The sequence below is a fragment of the Centrocercus urophasianus genome, unplaced genomic scaffold, assembly GCF_019232065.1.
Source record: "Centrocercus urophasianus isolate 14NV4802_14NV808 unplaced genomic scaffold, USGS_Curo_1.0 seq_17, whole genome shotgun sequence".
Taxonomy (NCBI): Eukaryota; Metazoa; Chordata; class Aves; order Galliformes; family Phasianidae; genus Centrocercus; species Centrocercus urophasianus.
In genome coordinates, this window is record NW_024884722.1 from 2,563,180 (window position 1) to 2,582,861 (window position 19,682).

General features: G+C 42.9%; 1 protein-coding gene across 5 annotated transcripts in view; it reads left to right on the top strand.

Annotated features, from left to right (window-relative positions):
* The first annotated feature begins 378 nt into the window (after nt 1-378).
* The window catches only part of CUNH10orf90 (chromosome unknown C10orf90 homolog), a 62,202-nt gene continuing 42,898 nt past the window's right edge, over nt 379-19,682 (top strand). Inside the window, exon 1 of one of the 5 annotated variants that reach the window (XM_042817673.1) lies at nt 379-567. In XM_042817673.1, the coding sequence (XP_042673607.1) occupies nt 402-567 (166 nt within the window). In that variant the 5' untranslated portion in view covers nt 379-401. Of the gene's footprint in view, nt 568-12,260; nt 12,598-19,682 lie in introns of those variants that run through there. The other 4 variants (XM_042817668.1, XM_042817672.1, XM_042817670.1 and 1 more) reach the window with 4 other exon arrangements.

The window sequence follows — 19,682 nt, forward strand, 5'->3', positions numbered from 1 at the left end:
TTCAATATTTAAGTCAAGAGAATGAAACATTCATGTGCTGCAGCGGGATATTGTTGCTGGAGCTGAACCGTGCCTGCCTGCCTGAGCCTGGGAACGCACGGCAGAATTTATGTGCCAGCCGTAAAAACTGCGTTTAGGGACACAAATTCCCACCAATCAGACTAAATAAATCAGCAGGCCCAGGTTTTATCATCCCAGATAACCCTCATTAATCCAGCGAGCTTTTCCCGAAGACAAAGGACAAAATGAATTGCTCCATTTGCGCTGCCTGAGCGGCATGCTAATGCGGGAGGTGGAGGCATGAATAATGCAGGGCACGCAGCCCGGCACGCAGCTCCCGGCTGCCCCTGGCACCGCGCAACAAGTGGCGGCCACCGCTCGGCCATCGCCATCGGCACCCGATGCCATCCGGAGGGAGCAAACCTCTGTGCCCGCCCCGTGCCCAGCACAGCCGGGGGGAGCCCGAGCTTCAGCCCCGGGTAACGTGGAGCCGGGAAGCGCGGTCGTTCGTAACTCACACGTCCGTGACCCTGAATTACTGCTCTTGGCAGAGAGCAGCGCGCTTGGGTAAGTTTGTGCCACTTGTGACGTTTTCTTGAAGCTGTCGTCAGCTCTTCCCCGTTTATGGGAACTTTAACGTGTCGTGTTTTGCCGATCTGTCTGAAAACAACAAGCGTTCTTTTTTGCCTTTAAAATGAGTTACAGCAGCCCAGGAAGGCGTGCCGTGACTTCAGTTTTACCTTTAGGAAATACATGAACAGCGTCTGCAGAACTGACGCCGATGGTGCAGTCGAGCCTTCCAGAATTAACTCGTGTTACTTACATTTTCAAGTCCACGTAACACGCTGTTAAAATAAAATGTGTTTGTGATCCAAATTTGATTTCTTGCAACCCAAACTGAGACTGATGTAATTCAGTGAGCGTCAGACTGGGAAACCTGAAAGAATGTTTGCTATTCTTCGTAAGAAATGTTGGCTCCTTGTTCTAGGTGTAACTTGCACGGTTGCTCTCTTATTTTCAGCTGAATACTTTTCTGATTGGTTTGGGAACAGGAACTGGGACTTCCATGCCATCCTTACAGAGCATTAACTATTCTGCTGTATCATAGGAAGAAGATATATTTTGCATATAAGGCATTTGGCAGTGATGGAGTAAAGATAGAGTCGCTGGTACTGCAGACAATTTTTGCTTTATTAATCATGATCAGCCCATCCACCTATCATATTCACCTCAATTGTCTGCTGGATTTTTGTTGATAGCGATACCATCAGCACTGCCTGGGAGCTCTCAGGTAACTCACTGTTTGGCACAGTTAAAAATTAGATAAAAATAGCCAGCTCCCAGGAGAGAGGCCGTGAGAGGAGTGTGGATATGAAAAGAATAGTAAATATGTTTTGATTGTGGATCATAAGCTCTTCCCCTTCGTTTCTTAGCTTCTAATTAAATAGTCCAGATTCTGCTGTTGCTACTTTATTTTCTTTGTTTTGATCATAAAAACGTGTTACCTGACATTGAAAAGACAGCCATATTTTGAAGGGAAAAAAGTGCAGCACAGTGATATCTAGCGCCAGCAGTAATCAAATGTTCTACCTTTGTTTTAAGAGGAACCAAAGAAGAGCTGAAAACGGGGATGTGTAAACAACAGGAGATATGCAAACAATGGATGTAATCCTGCACTCCTTAATCATGGCAGCAATCCATATTCACGTAGGTAACCCTATTGGTTTCAATAGACTCACATCAGTAGGTGCTGTAGGACGATGCCCATATTTTTCAAGGAGATAATGGTGTCTGCCTTACCTGGATGTTCTGGAAGGTAATTTTAGCAACACAGCTTTTAGTGGTGTGTTTGAATGCATTAAAGCGATCGTATTCAATTACACTCTACCAAATGTCTCTTTAGCTTCTGAAAGTATATAAGAGAGAAATGGAATGACGTGTTGGAGGTGCCAGTAAGACAGTGCAAACCCAATGTGTTTTATTAGAGTTGTGCTCACAGTGGAACAGCACTGCTTATCCCGCTGGCTGTGATTATAGGCTGTTTTGGTACATGAACTTTGCTTCCTTTAGGTTAGGATACACTTCATCACGAGGCCACTGTGACACCTCCTATCTCACGAAGTACACGTGGGGCTCCATAAAAGCAATGTCGGTGAAGGTTGCTCACCTTTCTGCTACAAAAGTACATGGGCTTTGTGGTAATGCTTTGCAAATATTTTCATTGCTGTTTACAGTTTCTAATCTTGCCAAAACAACGCCTGCAGTTCTGCCCTGGGGAGGACACAGTTGTCTAAACATTGTGGTTGTGCTCCCCTTGTCTTCAGCCCACATTGGTGCTTCTGTGCTTTCCCCCACAAGACCTGCCCTGCAATCAGGGATGGGGCTGGAAGGGCCTGTGAGCCCTTCCTTTGGGAGCACACCTATTAATGAGGGGAAACTAATTACGTAAAAGCTTTCAGGACAGTGGGGTTGAGAAGTGTGAATAGTCATGAAGCTCTGTGCCACCAGCCTGCACTCAGTTTGTGCTGGATGCCAGTGGTTGCAGTGTGGCTAAGAATGTTATCCTACAACCAGTGTGGTCACTCCTGAGGTATGATGCTCTGCAAATATTCTCTTCTGTACCCTGAACGGACTGAAACAGAAATGAAACAAATATGTAATGGATGATGTTTCCAGCTGATATGCAGAGATATGCATTTTTTTTAAATCAGAAATAACATTTGTGGTGATTCAGGACAGTCAGTTTTTCTCCTTTGTGAATAGAAGTCACGTATAATAAGAGGCATTTTCTGTAATCCCTGCCATGCCACTCATGCTTTCTTTCAGCAGAGGATACCCTTTCTCCTTGCTTCCCACCTATGGCAGGGTGAGTGCTCCCTGTTATTTCCCAGGGTTACAAGCACCATGTGAGCAGAGCAGTGGTTGTTCACATTGCAGATGATGGTACGAACAGAAAGAAAAAGTTCTCTGCAGTTTGGCAGCATTCCCTCTTTGTCAGATGGATATTTCTGCTCTTTGTGAGTAGGGACACAGAGGCAGAACATCACAGCCCAGCTGCAAGCATTGCTGAGGTTCCTGCAGATCCAAGCAGTATGCAGAAGCTTTAAAGGGCAGGCAGAGGAAATGTTCTAGCTGTTGTTTTGCAGCTGGCTGGGAGCTGATGGCAGAGAAAGCAGAAAGACCAGAAAAACCAGCATGTGGCCTGCACCATGTGCAGGTTCAGCAAAGTTGGGAGGGAGGCCTGGGAAAGACCAGTGCTGGCTACAACACCTACTTTACCAGTCCCCTCAGTTCTGAGCCCCATAACAAACTGGGTTTGCTGTTTCCTTGGGCTGGGACTTGGGTTAGTGGCATGCAGGACCTTGGGGACAGCAGCACCATGCGTGGGACTGCAGAGCCTTCCCTGGTGGAAGGGTAGCACAGCCCCTGCAGATGTTCAGTTTGATCTTGATCCTTATCAAATGTCTAAACCAATGCAACTACCCTAATGATTGGCTTATAGCTGACTAGTAGTTTCCAAGTGGAAAAGCTGAGCTGGTAAGACTATACATATTAAATGGGACAACAGCATAGATAAAAGTACAGTGCTTACCAACTGTAGAAGGTATTTACTTGTCCTCCATCTGTTCCATTGCAGTAAACTTAGTTCTGTGACTGAAGCAGAACTGGAGGAGCAGCAGCACTTTGTGGTCCAGTCCAACCCAAGCTGATATCTCCCCTGGGCATGTTTCAAGGCTGTTTTTTTCCTACAACATTGGTATGGTTTCACGTGGCAGTTTTGTCTCTGTCTCTCCAGAGAGGGAGAAGTGGGCAGAGGACAACCATAATCAAAGCCATGTGTGTGGTCCCCAGCCCAAACCTGCCTCAGATTACAATCAACGATGTGTAACCTGCATTAATCACAGTCGTGTGCAATGGTGTAACGCGTCAGTCCCACTTCCCATGGCATGCAGAATTAATGAGGTGAAAGACTCATCCTCAGCTGCATAGTTCTTGGGGAAAGTGTGTTTCTTCCTCCCAGCGGGCTAATCAGTTAAGGAATTAGCCAGGCTCCTGAGCAGTTTCTGTTTTGTGTGCACCCAGTTGTGACACCTGGTGGTGTCCGAGCCAGGATGGATTTATTAAGCAGCAGAGCAGGCGGGGGGCAAGAGAAGAGAGCTGCAAAGTCTTTCCTGCTTGAGTGCGAGTGGTGAACTCACTGCAAGCTATAGAAAGGGAAGTGCTGAACCTGGATGTCAACCTTGATGTGCTTAAATGAAAACTACAAAAGGTCATGCTTTGAAAACTTTTTATTCCGCAGCCTTCAAGAAGGCATACGAGCTCGTCTGTCGTACGCGTCGCAGCGTTGTGCTGTGAGTGCAATGAGCTGGAAGAGTGTGTTCATTTTCACTCATTAGTTGACAGTGGTGCTTTTCAAAATGCTCTCTAGTGTTATCAGCAGTCAATGATGGTATGCTTTCAAAGGTTAAACTATTTGATTTTTCTTCTAATTTGCTTATGCTCAGAGAAGCTGTATGAGGAGCATTATTAGTCTCCCTCTAACCATTACAGTAATGAATGGCTGCTGGAAACCATTTGATGTTTCCACGGTTTGAGGCATCAGTGGCCCCGGAGAGAGAAATATGTTATCTTTCCACTAAGTCTTCAGTTGTTCCCTGAGTTGATGAAAGAGTTAATCTGTTACTGGCAAGACACTGCAGTTGCGAGTGAATCTTAAAAAACCTTTTTAGTTGCACTCAAAATCAAGCAATTGACCTGAATTCCTCAGTGCAATACCATGGTGTTCTTCTGTAGCAACTGCTTTGTCATTTTCAGTGCTTTCCCATCTCTCATTCTGCATCTCTCAGGGCATTTCAGAGATCTTTGTTCTTGCTGTGGAATTACAGTTACCATCCTCACTTCTGGCAGGTCTGGCACATGGGAGCCCACCAGATGTAACCAGCAGGGGAAATCCTACACAACTACAGCAATCATAGAATTGTGGAATGGCCTGGGTTGAAAAGGACCACAATGCTCATCCAGTTCCAGCCCTCTGCTGTGTGCACATCACCAACCAGCAGACCAGGCTGCCCAGAGCCACATCCAGCCTGGCCTTGAGTGCACCTTGAGAGCACTATTGCTGTTGAACTTTATTCCATTCCCCACAAAGGGTACACAGCCTTCTGCGAAGTGTGGTATCCTGACTTGTTCTCACATTACCATTAATAATTGGGGTCCTGCATAGGGATGTATCACCATTTAAAATATGTCTTTTTTGCTTGTGTTTAACCCTTTTCTGCTGATCAGAACATCAGTGTAGGCTTTGTAAGGAATAGATAATGTGTAATGGTGTAACAGTAATGGTGCAAAGCAGACATAATAAACAGTGACAGAATTGCCAGCTATTTTGGCAATCTTTTGAAAGATGAAGAGAGAGGCCTGACAGCGGCCTATCAGTATCTAAAGCAAGGATGTAAGAAAGAAGGGGAGAGACACTTTAGTAGGGTTTATTGTGATAGGGGAAATGGCTTCAAACTGAAAGAGGGGAGTTTTGGATTGGATATGAGAAAAAGTTGTTTGCAATAAGGGTAATGAGGCACTGCATGAGCTGCCCAGAGAGGTGGTGGTCCCCATCCCTGCAGACACCAAAGGTCAGGAGATGGGCTCTGAGCACCGATGGAGCTGTGGGTGTCCTTATGCAATGCAGGGAGTTGGACCAGAGGGCCTTTAGAGATCCCTTCTAATTCAAACCATTCCATGATTCTATAAATTGTATCAAGAGAAAATGATAGAGTTTCCCTTGTATCTGTAGGATAGCCCTGGGTAAAAAAGGGGGGACTGAAAAGTTTTTAATGCCAGAAGCCTGAGCAGTAGGTCAGGATAGCTGCACTTCTCATGGGTAGCATGGAGCATCTCTTGGGCTGTGTAAAATAAAGCACCAAGCACTGCTTTGCACTAAGGAGCCCACTGTTACCATGCCAGCATCTCCTCCTCTCTCAGAGCCCAGCAGCATCACACCATGCAGCTGCTCTGAACGCTATCGGTGAGCTTTTACCTGGGCTGCCAGGATGCACCAGAAGGGTTGCTACTGCTTTTCACATCTTACCTAACAGCTGGCAAACAGTTCTCGATTTGTGTGGCTGTGAATGAGACCCTTTGAAGGAAAGGGAATCTGGTGAGTCCTACCCAACTGGTAGAAACAACACCAAGGATGTGTAACACCAGGGAGGGATCAGGCTTTATCAGACAAAGTTAAGGAGATGAGGAACAGTGTCCTGTGGCAGCTAATCAGCCCTCCTTCCAGAACTTCACCTGGATGGAAGAGCTCTTTTGTGTAGCTGGGGCTATTTTTTCCATCTATATGCCTTTATGGATTTATTTCTCCACATTAATATCATGCTTTAGCAGGCAAAGTTCTCAGAATACTTTCTTTCTGCATAGTCAGTTTTTGTTAACAGATTGCTTTCCGGGCTGAACTGTTCTGAAAGCAAGGTTTAATCATTAACTACATGGCTGATTTTTGCTTTGCTAAAATGTGGTTCAAGTGTCATTCTGCTCATGTGACTGAGTGAATGAAAATATGACACTCACTGAAATGGAGGCAGGCCATCACCTTTGTTAATAATACCTGAGCATAATGAAACCAACTGAGAACCAATCTGCAGTGAAGGACAGAGAAACCTGCAACACGTAGTACAGCATTTCCAAGCACCATTTAAAAAAAGACTTAGAGCAAAAAGATTTCATTCCATTTCCTATATCTAGAATTGGATATGTATAATACAGTGTATTATACACTCATGCTGGGTATGATGTGCCATTGAGTGCACTGGATCTCTCTCCCATACAATCCTTTCCATATAGGATATAATAGCTGTGGGGAGATACGGAACTTAATGGGAGAAAAGAAAAAGCTGCATACCAGAACGGACACAGCAAATTGCTAACTGCTGCTTCAGAAGATTTAGAGGGTTGCTATGGTTTCTGCTGAACCCTTCCAGCCGCAGAGCAGCCTCTTGCAAGCAGTGCTGCACGGAGGTGTAAGGAAACACACTGCACGTGCAGCCACAGCGGTGGGTGCCAGCTGCCTCCCTCCCCGTCCTCTCCTTGGAACTCAATGGGCGTAATGAACATTGAGAACTGCCCAGAGCTACGGGCCTTCGCTTGGTGAAAAGTTCAGCGCACGGCAGGGGGCTGTGAAAACACCCAAACTGCTGCTTTCCTGTCGTGTTCTCCTCTTTTTCTTATCTCGCGTTTCTGGATTTCTTAACGCTGAAATTTTTAGGACAGGCGCTGCGTGCTGCTGCTTTTTTCCCTTCTTCACCCGCACAGTGCCTAGAACAACAGCTCATGACCTAGTTCTGTCTTTTAATTGCTGCTGCAATATGAATTTTAATTCCAGCTAGAGTCCAGATGTATTGAGGATATGGAGCACGTGTCAGAGCTGGTGCCATTTATCTTGAAGGCCAGTGTTTCTCAACCCTTTGAATTCAAGGAGCCCTTACCCTTTTTGAAAAATTCTTAAACCAGCATCGTGTATTTCACCATTGTCTGGTGATGAGAAATTGAGATAACAACTGTTAATCTAAATGCTAATATGTATTTTCTTTTACAGCTTTGTTTTTCTGTTCCTTAGCTTTCCATTAAAAAAGTCAATGCAGATGAACATAAGAACTGGTCTCATATCCTTCAGTGCCCAAGAGAACCTGGTGACAGGTACTGGCAATTGCTAGGAACCCACCTTATAGATAGGGAACCCATCTTATAGGTACTTAATATTTGTTGGCATCTGTCTTAACCATTTCTAATGACTTTTGGACAGAAGAGTGGATCAGTTCTGCAGGATTTTTGGTATCACAGAGATCATGACTTCATGAACAAGGTAATAATTTAGCGTGCTCAAAAGGAGTACTTTTTGGAACAATTTCAACTTTATTCACTTAAAGGATCTCAGCTTTTATTTACTTCTCTGTGTTTTAGAACAAACACTGGCTGCACTTCGTGCTTTCTGAATATCCCACAGATTTCTTCTATCAGCTGACATTTAGCTGTTGTGCTTAGCGAAGATTTCTCTCCTCTCCTCCACTGAGATGTGTAGAGAAGGCAAGTTATCAATATGCCTTCCACAGATTGCTCCAGAAAAGGCTCAATTTTAATCATCAGTGATTGCAGCTTGTGACAGATGCAGGAATCCTTTGGGAGGAAAAAAATGCACATATGAAAACATATGCTGTTTTATGTTAGATTTTATCTTGAAATGCTGGGATACACTGTATTCAATCAGCACATAACTTTAATTGTTCCTATTAAGGAAACTGCAAAATGGAAAAATAACAGCAGCCTCTGATGTATGTATAGGGATGCCTGACCCAAAACCTGCACATAGCAGGCATAGAAAAGCATTTATTTGCATTATGCCAGTGGATGTAAAATGTGGAGAAGGAGACTAACTGATACCTAGGAGAGGCAGAGGAGGAGCAAAAGGCTCAAACAAGCACTGAAAACATGGCTGGGAGAAGCCCAAGGACAGGTACTGCATGCACACATCTGGGCTGAGCATCACTTTTGAGATGATACAGGAAAGAGAGTCCTTGCCTTCATCATCACAGTACCCCCTTACCCCAAATCCACCTGCCAGACACTGATGTTCTCTGTCTGCTGCCAAGCAATGTTTTAAAAGAAGCATAGCCACTTCAAACTGTTGCCAGTGATGTACTGTAGGCATGATGTAGCGCAACTCATTCTCCTAGTGGATATAACATTGCTGCTGTATATTATTAGTGATATTTGATGTACAATGCAGCTATATTTAATTAGCCAACTAAAATGCATTTCCTGCCAAGTGGATGGTGAGCAGGAAGGGAAATGTCTTATATCAGAGTGAATAAAAAAAGCAGATAATACAATTTAAGACAGAAATTTAGTACATTAATCCTTGAGATCCCCTCAAAAGCCGTGGTATCGTGTAGCTGAGCTCTCAGAATACAAACCAGCCATCTAGCTGTAAAAGAAATCCCTCTAAAAGGAAACAATAATGATATCATGTTTTAGAACAGCAAATTCAAATTAACCTAAAATTTAAGATTTAAGATAACACAAAGCCTCTGTTAGTATTATGTTTAAGAAAAATGTTCCTCACACAATGGGACAGAGCCTTGCCTTTAGCATCACATTCAGCCACTCTCTGAAAATTATCCCTGGCACTTCCCTGCCTGCACCAACTCCTTGATGCCCACCTTCACAGTGGCAGTGATTGCTGGTTAAGTAAGGCTTGATTTTCTCTCTGTGAAGGCTGGAGACCACATTTGCTGGCCAGAAGTCCGTGCCAATTCCTTGAATTCCTCTGTGTGGTTGATGGCAATTTCTATGCCACCATGCTTCACAAACCTGAATCTCCTTCAGCATCATGCAGAGCCCTTCCCTAGTAGCTCCTCACAGTAGCTCTCAAGTACTTCTCTCCGGTGGGATGTGGGGGCTTTCTTGGTTATTGGATGTGGGAGGAAGATGTAGCAACACAAGCTAAACATCACTGCAGTCCCCTATTTCTCTTGCCTATAGGAATTTATAAGGGCTTGTAAATGGGTCTGTGAGCCCTCCTCCATAAAACTAGAGAGGCTTCTCTTCCTTGGCTCATCAACAGGCTGTGGGAAGGGCCTCTATTTGGGGCTGGCACAGATGCGAAAGTATGGGACTACAGTTCCTGGTCAGGGCATATCTGAATCCAAAATAGTCCCTGAGAAAGTGGCACTGCCCCAAGTTGAGGATGTCGAATGCAGGCTGGCAGGCTGGGGCAGAGCGGTTTTGGTGGCTCTTTCCTTGCAAGAAAACTTCTGCAGCTGCCTACATTACACAGAATGGAGCATGAAGTCCTATCCCATCAGAGAGGAAAGCAAGGAAAGGACAAAGTGAGGAGTGGGCTTGTCCTTAATCCAAGGTAAGACTGCCCTTCCAAACATCGCGGCTGATAGGTAGTCACAGCAGGGTACTGCATAACGACTTGGCCTTAATCACATGTGTTCATGCTGCTCTGCCTCTGCCTTGCATCTAAATTCTCTTTTATTACTTCTAATGTTGCTTCCCTTCCCCTTTGTACTCCTCATGTAGCAGCACTGTTTTAGCTTGTTTTCAGAACCCAGCAATAATATTTCCTGAGACGATTCATTTCTTTAATTTGTTGTTGTTCTGGTGCCCAGCACTTCCTGTACATGCAGAGCTCCCCCCGGACTCGAGAGCCTCTCTGCAGTACATGCATCTTCAACAGTTTATTTTAATCAGGGCTACTGGAATTCTGTAATACTTCAGGCCAATTTCTACAGTAAATTGAGCGCATTCAGCACAACCAAGTGCAGCCAGCGATCAGTCAGAACTGCCAACAGTTTCACACCTTCGCTACAGAATCCTTGTTTGACTCCATGTTCCTGGAAACCCATTTTTGCCGTCACTGTTTCCAGCAGGAATCTCTCAGTTGCTAGGGGATGGCATTTTTTACGCACTTCCACATGAAATGTTTTTAGCTTGTAGTGGAGAATTACCCATCCAGTATTCTGGTTAATATTTTCTCTATTAAAATGGAAGGACCAGAGTGCAGCGAGAAGCAAATCTCAAGAGGTGTGGAGGCCAGGTTTGATACAGGCACTATCCAGGCATTCAGAGTATGACTTGAGTCTGTGCTGCATTTATTTGAAGCTCTGACAATTACAGGCTGTCACAGGAGACTTCCACTTCTACTCCTGACTCAATTACCAAGTCTTATGCTTCTTGTAATATTACCATTGGTGTAAATAAAGTCAAATTCATTCTCTGTTTTCTTCGCTCTTCTAAGGAAAAAAGAAGTGGCTGACTTCTAGCAACTAGCATCAAACTGAACCCAAGCCTCCAAGGACCTCTTGGTTGCTTGAGAACTAAATATACTTTCAGAAAATTTGTGGTTATCAATGCACTGAGTTTAAAAAGCAAAATCTCCTTTATTTACTGTTCATTCCCAAATTCTCACTACATCACCTAGTACATGTACTCAAACAATTTAGATACCTTTAAAAGTTACAGATGAGCATCCACGGTAAATGCAGTGCTTAAGCATACGTCCACATAAGATTATGTGGAATGTTACTGTGCTTTCCATCATGCATTCTTTTTTGCATGCAGTCTAGCACTTGTCTTCCTTTTTGGCTGTTACTGCATGCTAAAAAGATGTTCACATTAAGCTGCTCGTGACTCCTGGTCTTTTTCTTAAGTGATTGGTTGATTGCAGCTCAATAACATTTGAGTAGTTCAAATTAGTTTTTGCACTTTGTGTTTGTAGTGATCTGAGCCTGTCTATATACAACTTCTGAATTGGGTCCAATTCCAGGACTCATTAAGAATGCACGTGTCAGGCAGGCCCCAATTCCAGTGTAAATGCTTGCTTTCTCTCATTGCCTCCCTTTCCAGCTGGGATTGCAAAAGCTGACTGCAGAAAGAGCAGCTACAGGGGATCATCTTTGGAGGTGCTCTCCTAGTGAATGAAAGCCTGCTAAGCCTGGGATTCCCAGACTGTGAAGTGCACACCATAGTGCTATTAGAATATTTTAAGGGTTGCTCTCCTGAATCTGTATCTTGTCCTTACCACATCCCTATGGTTTTACCAGCAAGCACCTCCCAGCTCAGCTGAGCTTCCCTGTCTCAGGCACTTACCCTGACCAGCTGCAAGGCATCGGAGTTCATACAAAAAGAGGCAGGGCTGGGTTTCCCTTCTTGATGTCAGGTGGGTTTCAAAGACTGAAGTGCGGGAGTGGAGGTAAGAAGGTCTTGGGTAGGAGTGTGCAGTTTTCATGTAGGTACGCATATGCCTCTGAGTCACAGAGCCTATATCTTCTTTTATTGAGTTATCCTTAGTTGATAATGCAATGTTTGTTGACAAGGTGGAATCCTCGTAGAATAAGCATGGTTTTCCAAGCCAGGATGTATATGGTGTTACAAGAGTTGGTGCCACTGGTGTGGGTTTTACAGCAGCAGCCCAGGCATTCCATTCTGCTGCTCTAGATTCTTATTTTACTTAATACTTCACTACTTTTTGTAGTGCAAAATGTGTGAGTAATCCTTGGAGCAAAGGCTTCCTTTCAGCAGTGGATCTCCTTCTCTGCTCCTTTATATTCTTTCTTTTGCCCTACAAACCTTGTGTTGCTTTAGCTGGCCCACCTTCCAGCCTGGCTGTGGGTTTGTTCCGGGAATTGGGAAAACATACTTTTGAAGCTCAGGTCAGGAGTCCGTCTGCTGTTTGTTTAGCCCCTTTAATGAATCATTTACTTTAAAACAGAGAAATTAGCTGAAGCACCAGGCACAATGGTGTGGTTTTGAGCTGTGGATCCATGGATGCAGCTCACAGGTCAGGTAGGGCTAGAAACTGGGGGAAATGCTTCAGCATGGCACTGGGGTTTAAAATTGAGGTGTGGTGGTGAGCGGGAGCTGTACAAAAGGACCCCTGCTTCGTAAAGATGAATCTTCTAAGGCAGTGGCTCTACACAGACATCCAGTTCTGCTATGTGCTGCTAGGTGCCAAAATATGCCAAGATCCACCAAAATTCAAATAGAAAATGCTGTGTTTATATGGAGATCTCACCCAGGTTCTGCTGCTTCACGGTAGGTGCTGGTGGGGGAGAGGTGAAGTCTGTGGGCAAGCAGGGCTATCACTGATGGCTCATACTAGGAGGGCTCATTAACTCCACGGTGCCATTTGTGAAGATGAAGAGTCTTCTTTTCACAGTGTGGAAATTTTAACTGTGCCCCGGCTAAAGATTACCTTAACCTGCTATAAATTGAGCTGTTTCGCTAATTGGTTTCTTGGTTCATTAACCAAATTGCGTGTATGAGGGAAATGGAAAACGCTCGGAATGAATTTCCCTTGCAATTCTTAATTTAAATGGTGAATAATAATCACATGTTGAACAAAATATGTTATGTGAGTTGCAGCGATGGAGTTAATTTTGTTACTTTGAGATGTTTTGCCACCCATGAAGCTTCCTGGGAAGATGATCCTCAGCATTCTCATTCTCCATTGTGTGACACCAGGAAGTCACTACAGCATAACGTAGTTATGTCCAATTTCATACAGAAGCACTTTGTCATGGGCAGTTCCTCCTCATATATTGTTAAAAGTAACGAGATAACAGAGATAAACAGTAATAAACTTAAAAAGTCAGCTCTACTGCAATGAGTGCTAGTTCTGTATTTCCACCATCAGTACTGAAGGAACGAAAACAGGGTATGTCCTTGCTTTACTCTTTCCAATGCAGTGCACACAGCTAAAAATCAAAGATTAACTCTGAGCAGCTAAAGCGAACAAATCCTACTAATTCATCAAAGCAAACACTGCAGAATTTAATCTGTTTTATGAATTTTCTGCTATTGATTGTTATGGCATGGTTGGGGCACGGGAGGTCATTTGTGAGCACTGAGTTGCTAGTTTTGTGACAGTGAAAAAAGAGAGCTAAAAGAAAGGTTACATTACAGAAGATGCTAGAAGCAATTTTTGGAAGACAAATGTATATCATCTAAATTAATGACAGTAAACCTCCAATTAGCTGAATGTTGATGCAGAATTACAGCTTTATTAGGTAAATACATGTTTTCTCAAGCCAAAGGGTTGAGTAAGAAAATATTTAGCTTGCAAACTGTAATAGGGTTATAGGTAGATGAACATTTTCTGTGACTCGGGGCATGGTGACCTCACTGCTGACAGATCTGACAATAACTGCATTACTGCTTCCAAGCAGCCATACAGACAGTGCCATTTATGACCCTGTTCTCTGAAGTATCCCTTCTTTATAGGGGAGGGAAAAATCCTGACTGTGCTGCTTTGTTTTTCAACAAACAGCTTAGCTTTTGTGTTAGAACAGAGGTTTCTTCTTCGGCTCAGTTTAAGAAGTTTTGGCACAAGCATTTAAGGTGGGACTACTAAACTTGTTTTATTTAGTTTGCTTTATTGAATGCCTCTGAAAATGTATGTCAAAGCTGCCCTTGTTCCTTTTGCAGTTTAGGCATACTAAAATACTTGAATTATGGAATTATTAGGGCAATTTACTCCATGGAAATGTTGAAATTTTCATGCAGATTGCTTTGATGTGGAAGGTGGGGTAGTCTCTCAAACGCATCCTCCCGCAGTAGAACACTGCATTTGCTGGCATTCATGAATACTTGCAGTTTACCTTTGGCTGTGTGTAGGAGTCTGAAGTCATTATGACCTTGAATATTAGCAAGGAAAAGATCTCGCTTGAAAACCAACCAACAAAAAAGCCACTTTGGCATTTTCCCTTAAGGTCTTCTCTACTTCCTATGCTGGAGCATAGGAACTATAGGACTCTACAGTTCAGCCCCTCAGTCCCTTAAATATTTCTCAATGTCCATAGCCACTCTTACAGAGGCACAGTGATGGGAACATACCCATTGCTAGGTCAGATTCAGTTACATCATGATCCCAATTCTGGCCAAAAAACTGAGTGCAGAGAATACAGCGTTCTTCCTGGCAAACCATCCTGGCTTCTTCAGCCAGGGATCTTCCTGAGCTTGGAGCAGGCTCTCCACAGTCTTGATTAATGCCAAGGCTGGACTTACCCTCCATAAACTCGCCTAATTGCTTTTTGGACTTTGTGCTCTATAACACTGGGTTTGTGTCATCTAGGTTCACAATTTAATTGTGCTGTGCAGAAAAAAACATCTTCCAGCATTCATGTTAAGCAGTCTGCCCAGTAGTTTGGCCACCCAGGACTCTCCCCAAGCCTCTTTTGGAAACTGTTTGTGATTTTTTTATTATCTTTGGTTTTAGATCTCAATCATATCATGCTTTTACTGGCAAATCCCAACTTATTAGTCTCTCAAGGTTTTTCAGCAGTGGACCCTTTCCTGGGCCTTTCTGGGTCAGTGTTGTTCTTAATATGCTTCTGTGTATTATGCAGAAGTATATATTAGATAGTATAATATACTTTAGCATGGAAATTGAGTTGAAGGAGTTGTTGAGGTACATTTTGGGTTTTTTTATGTTGCTTACTATGTGTTTTCCTTGTTCTTGGCTCTGCTCCTTTGTCAGCCTGGTCTTCTGCCATTTCTCTGTAATTCATACTGTGTTGGTTTTTTTTTCATAGTGTCCTCTGATGTATCTTTACCCCATCATATTTCTGGGATGGCCATGATATCATTACCCTCCTACCGCCCTTTGTAAAAAATAAACATTATTCAGTTCTTCTATACCAATTAGAACTTGCAAAATATTGCTTGGGTTGCTGTTTTTATGCTGCACATATAAATGCATTCTTACTTGTGTTGACTATTCTTTGCAGTTTTTTTGCTTTTGAACCTATGGAATTCAGTGACACGTCTTCGCTTCGTGTGCACTTCCTTGTCAGGTGCCATTGTGTCAAACTGCCTTTCTGCTGCCATCTGTCACATAGATAGCAGAATGTTGGCTGGAAAGTTCAACCTGTGACACTGTGGGCTGAGATAATAACATAGGAGGTATTACTTTTGGAGCAACCCTTGTGTACACATCAATTTTCTGCAGGTTTTCCTTGGAGGAGGAGGGAAGGGTGGGCATTCAGGGAATGGAGACTCTCACCTTCAGGGGCGTTAGTTGTGCTGCTCTGTTCTGGTGTGAATGGAGCCACGTGTTCCTTGCAGGCCTGCTTGGTCACAGAAGTTTTCTCAGTAAAGCTTTCATCTTTCTTCTGCATTTCCTTGCACAGGGACTGCTCTGTTGGGGAGGGATTATTTTTATTGTTGTTTTTTGTTTAATGAAGGCTTTTGTCCCACTGTACTCCATGATCTCCCATCCTGTCTCTCAGATCACTCTTGTTCTGAAGGCTCTGAGTTGTATTTTCAACCCACGTAACCAAAGACAAATAGCTATATATGTTTCTTGACCCAGATCAGAGGCTAGACACCAACCTGCCTTTTCCTTAATTCGTTTTTTCCTTGCTTCGATCCCCACTGATGTTTATTTTACATTTATAGAAATCTCCGAGACATTTAGCAAAGGCTTTGGATATAAGGTGAATTCCAAAATCCATAGCTTCTCTTCATAACGTGGTTTTCAACTGAAATCCTCTTGAAAGGTCACTTGGAGTCTTGAAATACTTGAGCATTTAGATTGTAGTTGATTTTTCTAATGGTGATTGACTAGCCAGCAGGCTCTTATACTGGAAACAGAGTAAGTGTATTTTGTTTTGCTTTTTTTTTTCTTGTAAAACCCACTGGAATTCACTCAGAGGGTGGTGAGGCACTGGAACAGGTTGCCCAAGGAGGCTGTGGATGCCCCATCTCTGCAGGCATTCAAGGCCAGGCTGGATGTGGCTCTGGGCAGCCTGGGCTGCTGTTTGGCGACCTGCACACAGCAGGGGTTGGAGCTGGATGAGCATTGTGCTTTTTTGCAACCCAGGCCATTGTGCAATTCTATAAAATTCTGTAGTATTGGTGCTGGTACAGCTGCAGTATGTACAGATGGGTGCTCATGGAAATGACAAGTGCAGGAGGCAACAGTTTAGAAATGTTGTGCATGGAAGAAATCACTTTGTATGCGTGCATTGTAGTTAAAAGAAAACTCTGTATGTAAATGTTTGATGACTGACTCATTTTTGCAGAAGATGGGCATGGCAGCATTTAAGTTACAATAGCTGTGTGCATCCCCAGTGTCATCCTGTGGTGACTTTATCGTTGGCAGCTTGTTTGTATGGGGCTTTCAAGAGAACGGGCTTGCTCATCATACTAATTACATGGTTTTTAGTTGTGCAGTTGACTGTGGACGTGTTGTATGGGGTAATTAATTCATAGCTCGAGTCTTGGTTTGATATCCTTTCACCAAATCTGGCTGAAATAAGGGTTGCCAAATTCATGTTTCTACAGGTAATCCTAAATAACACATAGTTTTACAGGCATTTTATGATTAAAACACTGAATTGACTTAGGGTGGGGGAGAGTGGGAAAGTACCACGTAGCCAAATTCTTCAGTATTTTTCTTATTTCAGCATTCATCTGTCTGTGTGTGTGTTTGATGCAGCTCTAATTAGTCTCCTTTAAGCAGCATGATGAAGTGTGTAAATTTTCATGTGTCATCTTGGTTACTGTTTTCTCTTTGAAATCAGTATGTCTCTTCTGCTCTGCTTTTAGCTTGTCCTTAAAATACTTTTCCATTTAGCTTCCAGGCTTTAATGATCCAGCTTTGCATTGAAAAAATGCAGAGTATTCAGTTATGGTAGGAAAATATTAATATCAAGTGGTGACTTTTTGGGGGGGAGAAGATGGATCACATAAATAAAGCAGTTAAAGCTCAAGTTAACTTCAGGTTTTTGGTTTCTCCAGTACAAAGGGCTAAGTCTCTTCATAAAAATGGACAATCAGAAGCACTTTTGGGAACTCGGAGGCAAAAATAAAACAGCTCTGTGTACCCTTATTTGAAACATTCAGAGTCTGGTTTTTGTAATGAGTGACTTTAAAGAAAAAGCAAATTCTCTGTCTTTTCTGGAAGAGAATTAGCTTTATCTAAGGCAATCAGCGTTCATTATAATTCCTGCATTTGCAGAAGCAGATTTTAAGAAACCTACTATTTTGAACTTTTTGGTATTGGCCACAATTAAATAAAGCCTTTTCCTTTGAAGAACATCTAATGGTTCTTTTTTATGTTTGTATTAAATATTCTGTGGTACTGTGTAGTTTGGTACCATCTTCTACTTGGCAGCCGCACAGTAGCTGTTTACTCACTGTCTTCTGATTAATTCTCTTGCTATTCCAGCATGTAATATACCTCATTTGTTTAGAGAAAGGGAATACATTTCATATTTAAAAACCCTTTTACTGCAGTTACTGCATCTTTGCAGATTTAATTAGGTCTCAGTCCCTTCCAAATCATGCAAGTCAAAGGTCCTGTCTTACTTGTCCCTGGGGCATCGTTACAAAATGTCCCCAGATGGAGTCTAGTTTCTAACTGATGACTTTACCATATAGGGGCTAATTATTTCTAATCTTACACATTGATGGGACTGTATTTTATGTCTCTGAACCACTGGAACTGTTAACTGCCAAATTATCCTCCACTGTAATATGCGGGTTATGTCTCCATAAAACGGACTGACTTCACAAATGACAATCCCTTCCTACCAGGCTCTTGCATTTTGAGCCGTAATTATTTCTGGCACACAGTTCCATCTGATGAGCCCTTGCTAATCTACATTATTATTTGGGATAACCGTTAGTGCCTGTCTGCAGGCACAGGCCTAGGCTCTGCTCTATGGGGCAGCCGCATGGCTGTGCTCAGCCCAGCCTCCCACTGTTACCTTTCATTTTTATGAGCAATAACCTCCATCGGGTCTTTAAAAGAAATGACTCAACACTTTCACCTTCTGGAAGGGAAAACCTGTATTTTGAAGTCTATAACGCATGAAGGTGTCGGAAGCCTAATCTAGTATAAGCTGTCTTCAGTCAGCCCTCTTAAGCATCGGGAAAGAGAAATGAATATCTAAAAAGTACCAAATAGCTACAATTGCATTTGGATTTCATGGCTGTGTGTGATAGAGGTCAGTAACATGAAGCTGTTTATTTCATCATAGAAAAGCAGTGCCTGTTATCAGAACTTGCTGTAGGCGAAGGTATTGGAAACTCATTTAAGTGACCCGCTCCATTACGACTTCACTTTGCACATGTGGGATTCCTGCCCTGCTTCTCTCTGTCGCTTCTGCCCCAGCCCATCGAGCTGCTTTTGGGGTTGGCTCTGCAGAGCAACAGAGCATGAAACGATGATAATTTGGGTTTAGTATCTTCCAAACCTTAATCCAGTAACGGCAAACCAGAAGCTGCGTTAGGAAAGCAGGGGCCCTGGAAGATTGGACTTTGGAAATTTTGGGCCTCTGTCTCAGTTGGTTTCAGGGAAGTCAATAACGCCTTATTGATTTAGAAATGACTTTTTAAAACAACAGAGAGCTAAATGACAGTGCTGTGTGAAGGGGAGTGAGCCTTGCAAAACCTGGCGTTACCCAAGGGCTGCCACCTCCAGAGGCACTGACTGGTAACCAAGATATGGAGGCATCAGTGCTCAGTTTGGGGGCTTAGTAAAGGAAGATTGAAATGCAAAACCCCACCATAAAAATGTGGGTTGATAAACTTTGCTTAAATGCTGAATGAAGTAGATAATTCTGTATTTATATACCTATCAGCATTACTATTATGGCCAATGTGTTAATACCAGTATTACTGTAACTAATGCAGTAATACATTTAGAGCAATAAGATAGTACTAAATCACTGTGACAGATACTAGACTGACCTTCCAAAATAATCCTTTCAGTCTAGAATATGAGCAACATCCTTGCCCTTTTATTTCAGATAATATAAAATCACCTGCTGATATTTTTGTTCATTTTCATGATAGATCACTGTCACCCTACGAATCATCCCCACAGTGCATTTATTCATTTTTAACTTCTTTAAAAGAAGTTCAATATCCTGAAAGCCTGTGATTTGACTTAAATGTGCTGAGATGTTTAACCCAAATGAATATGAATTTGAGCATGCAGTTGTCTGCTGCTCCAGGTACCTCTGCAGTGCATTCATGTGTAGTGTTGGTATGTGCTCTAGGTTTGCAATTAACAGAATATATCAAGCAACGTGCAATTGCTTGATATATGTGCAATGTCCTGAATTTCCTTTTTCTTGTATTTGAACTTAGTGTTTTGAGCAATTAAAGCA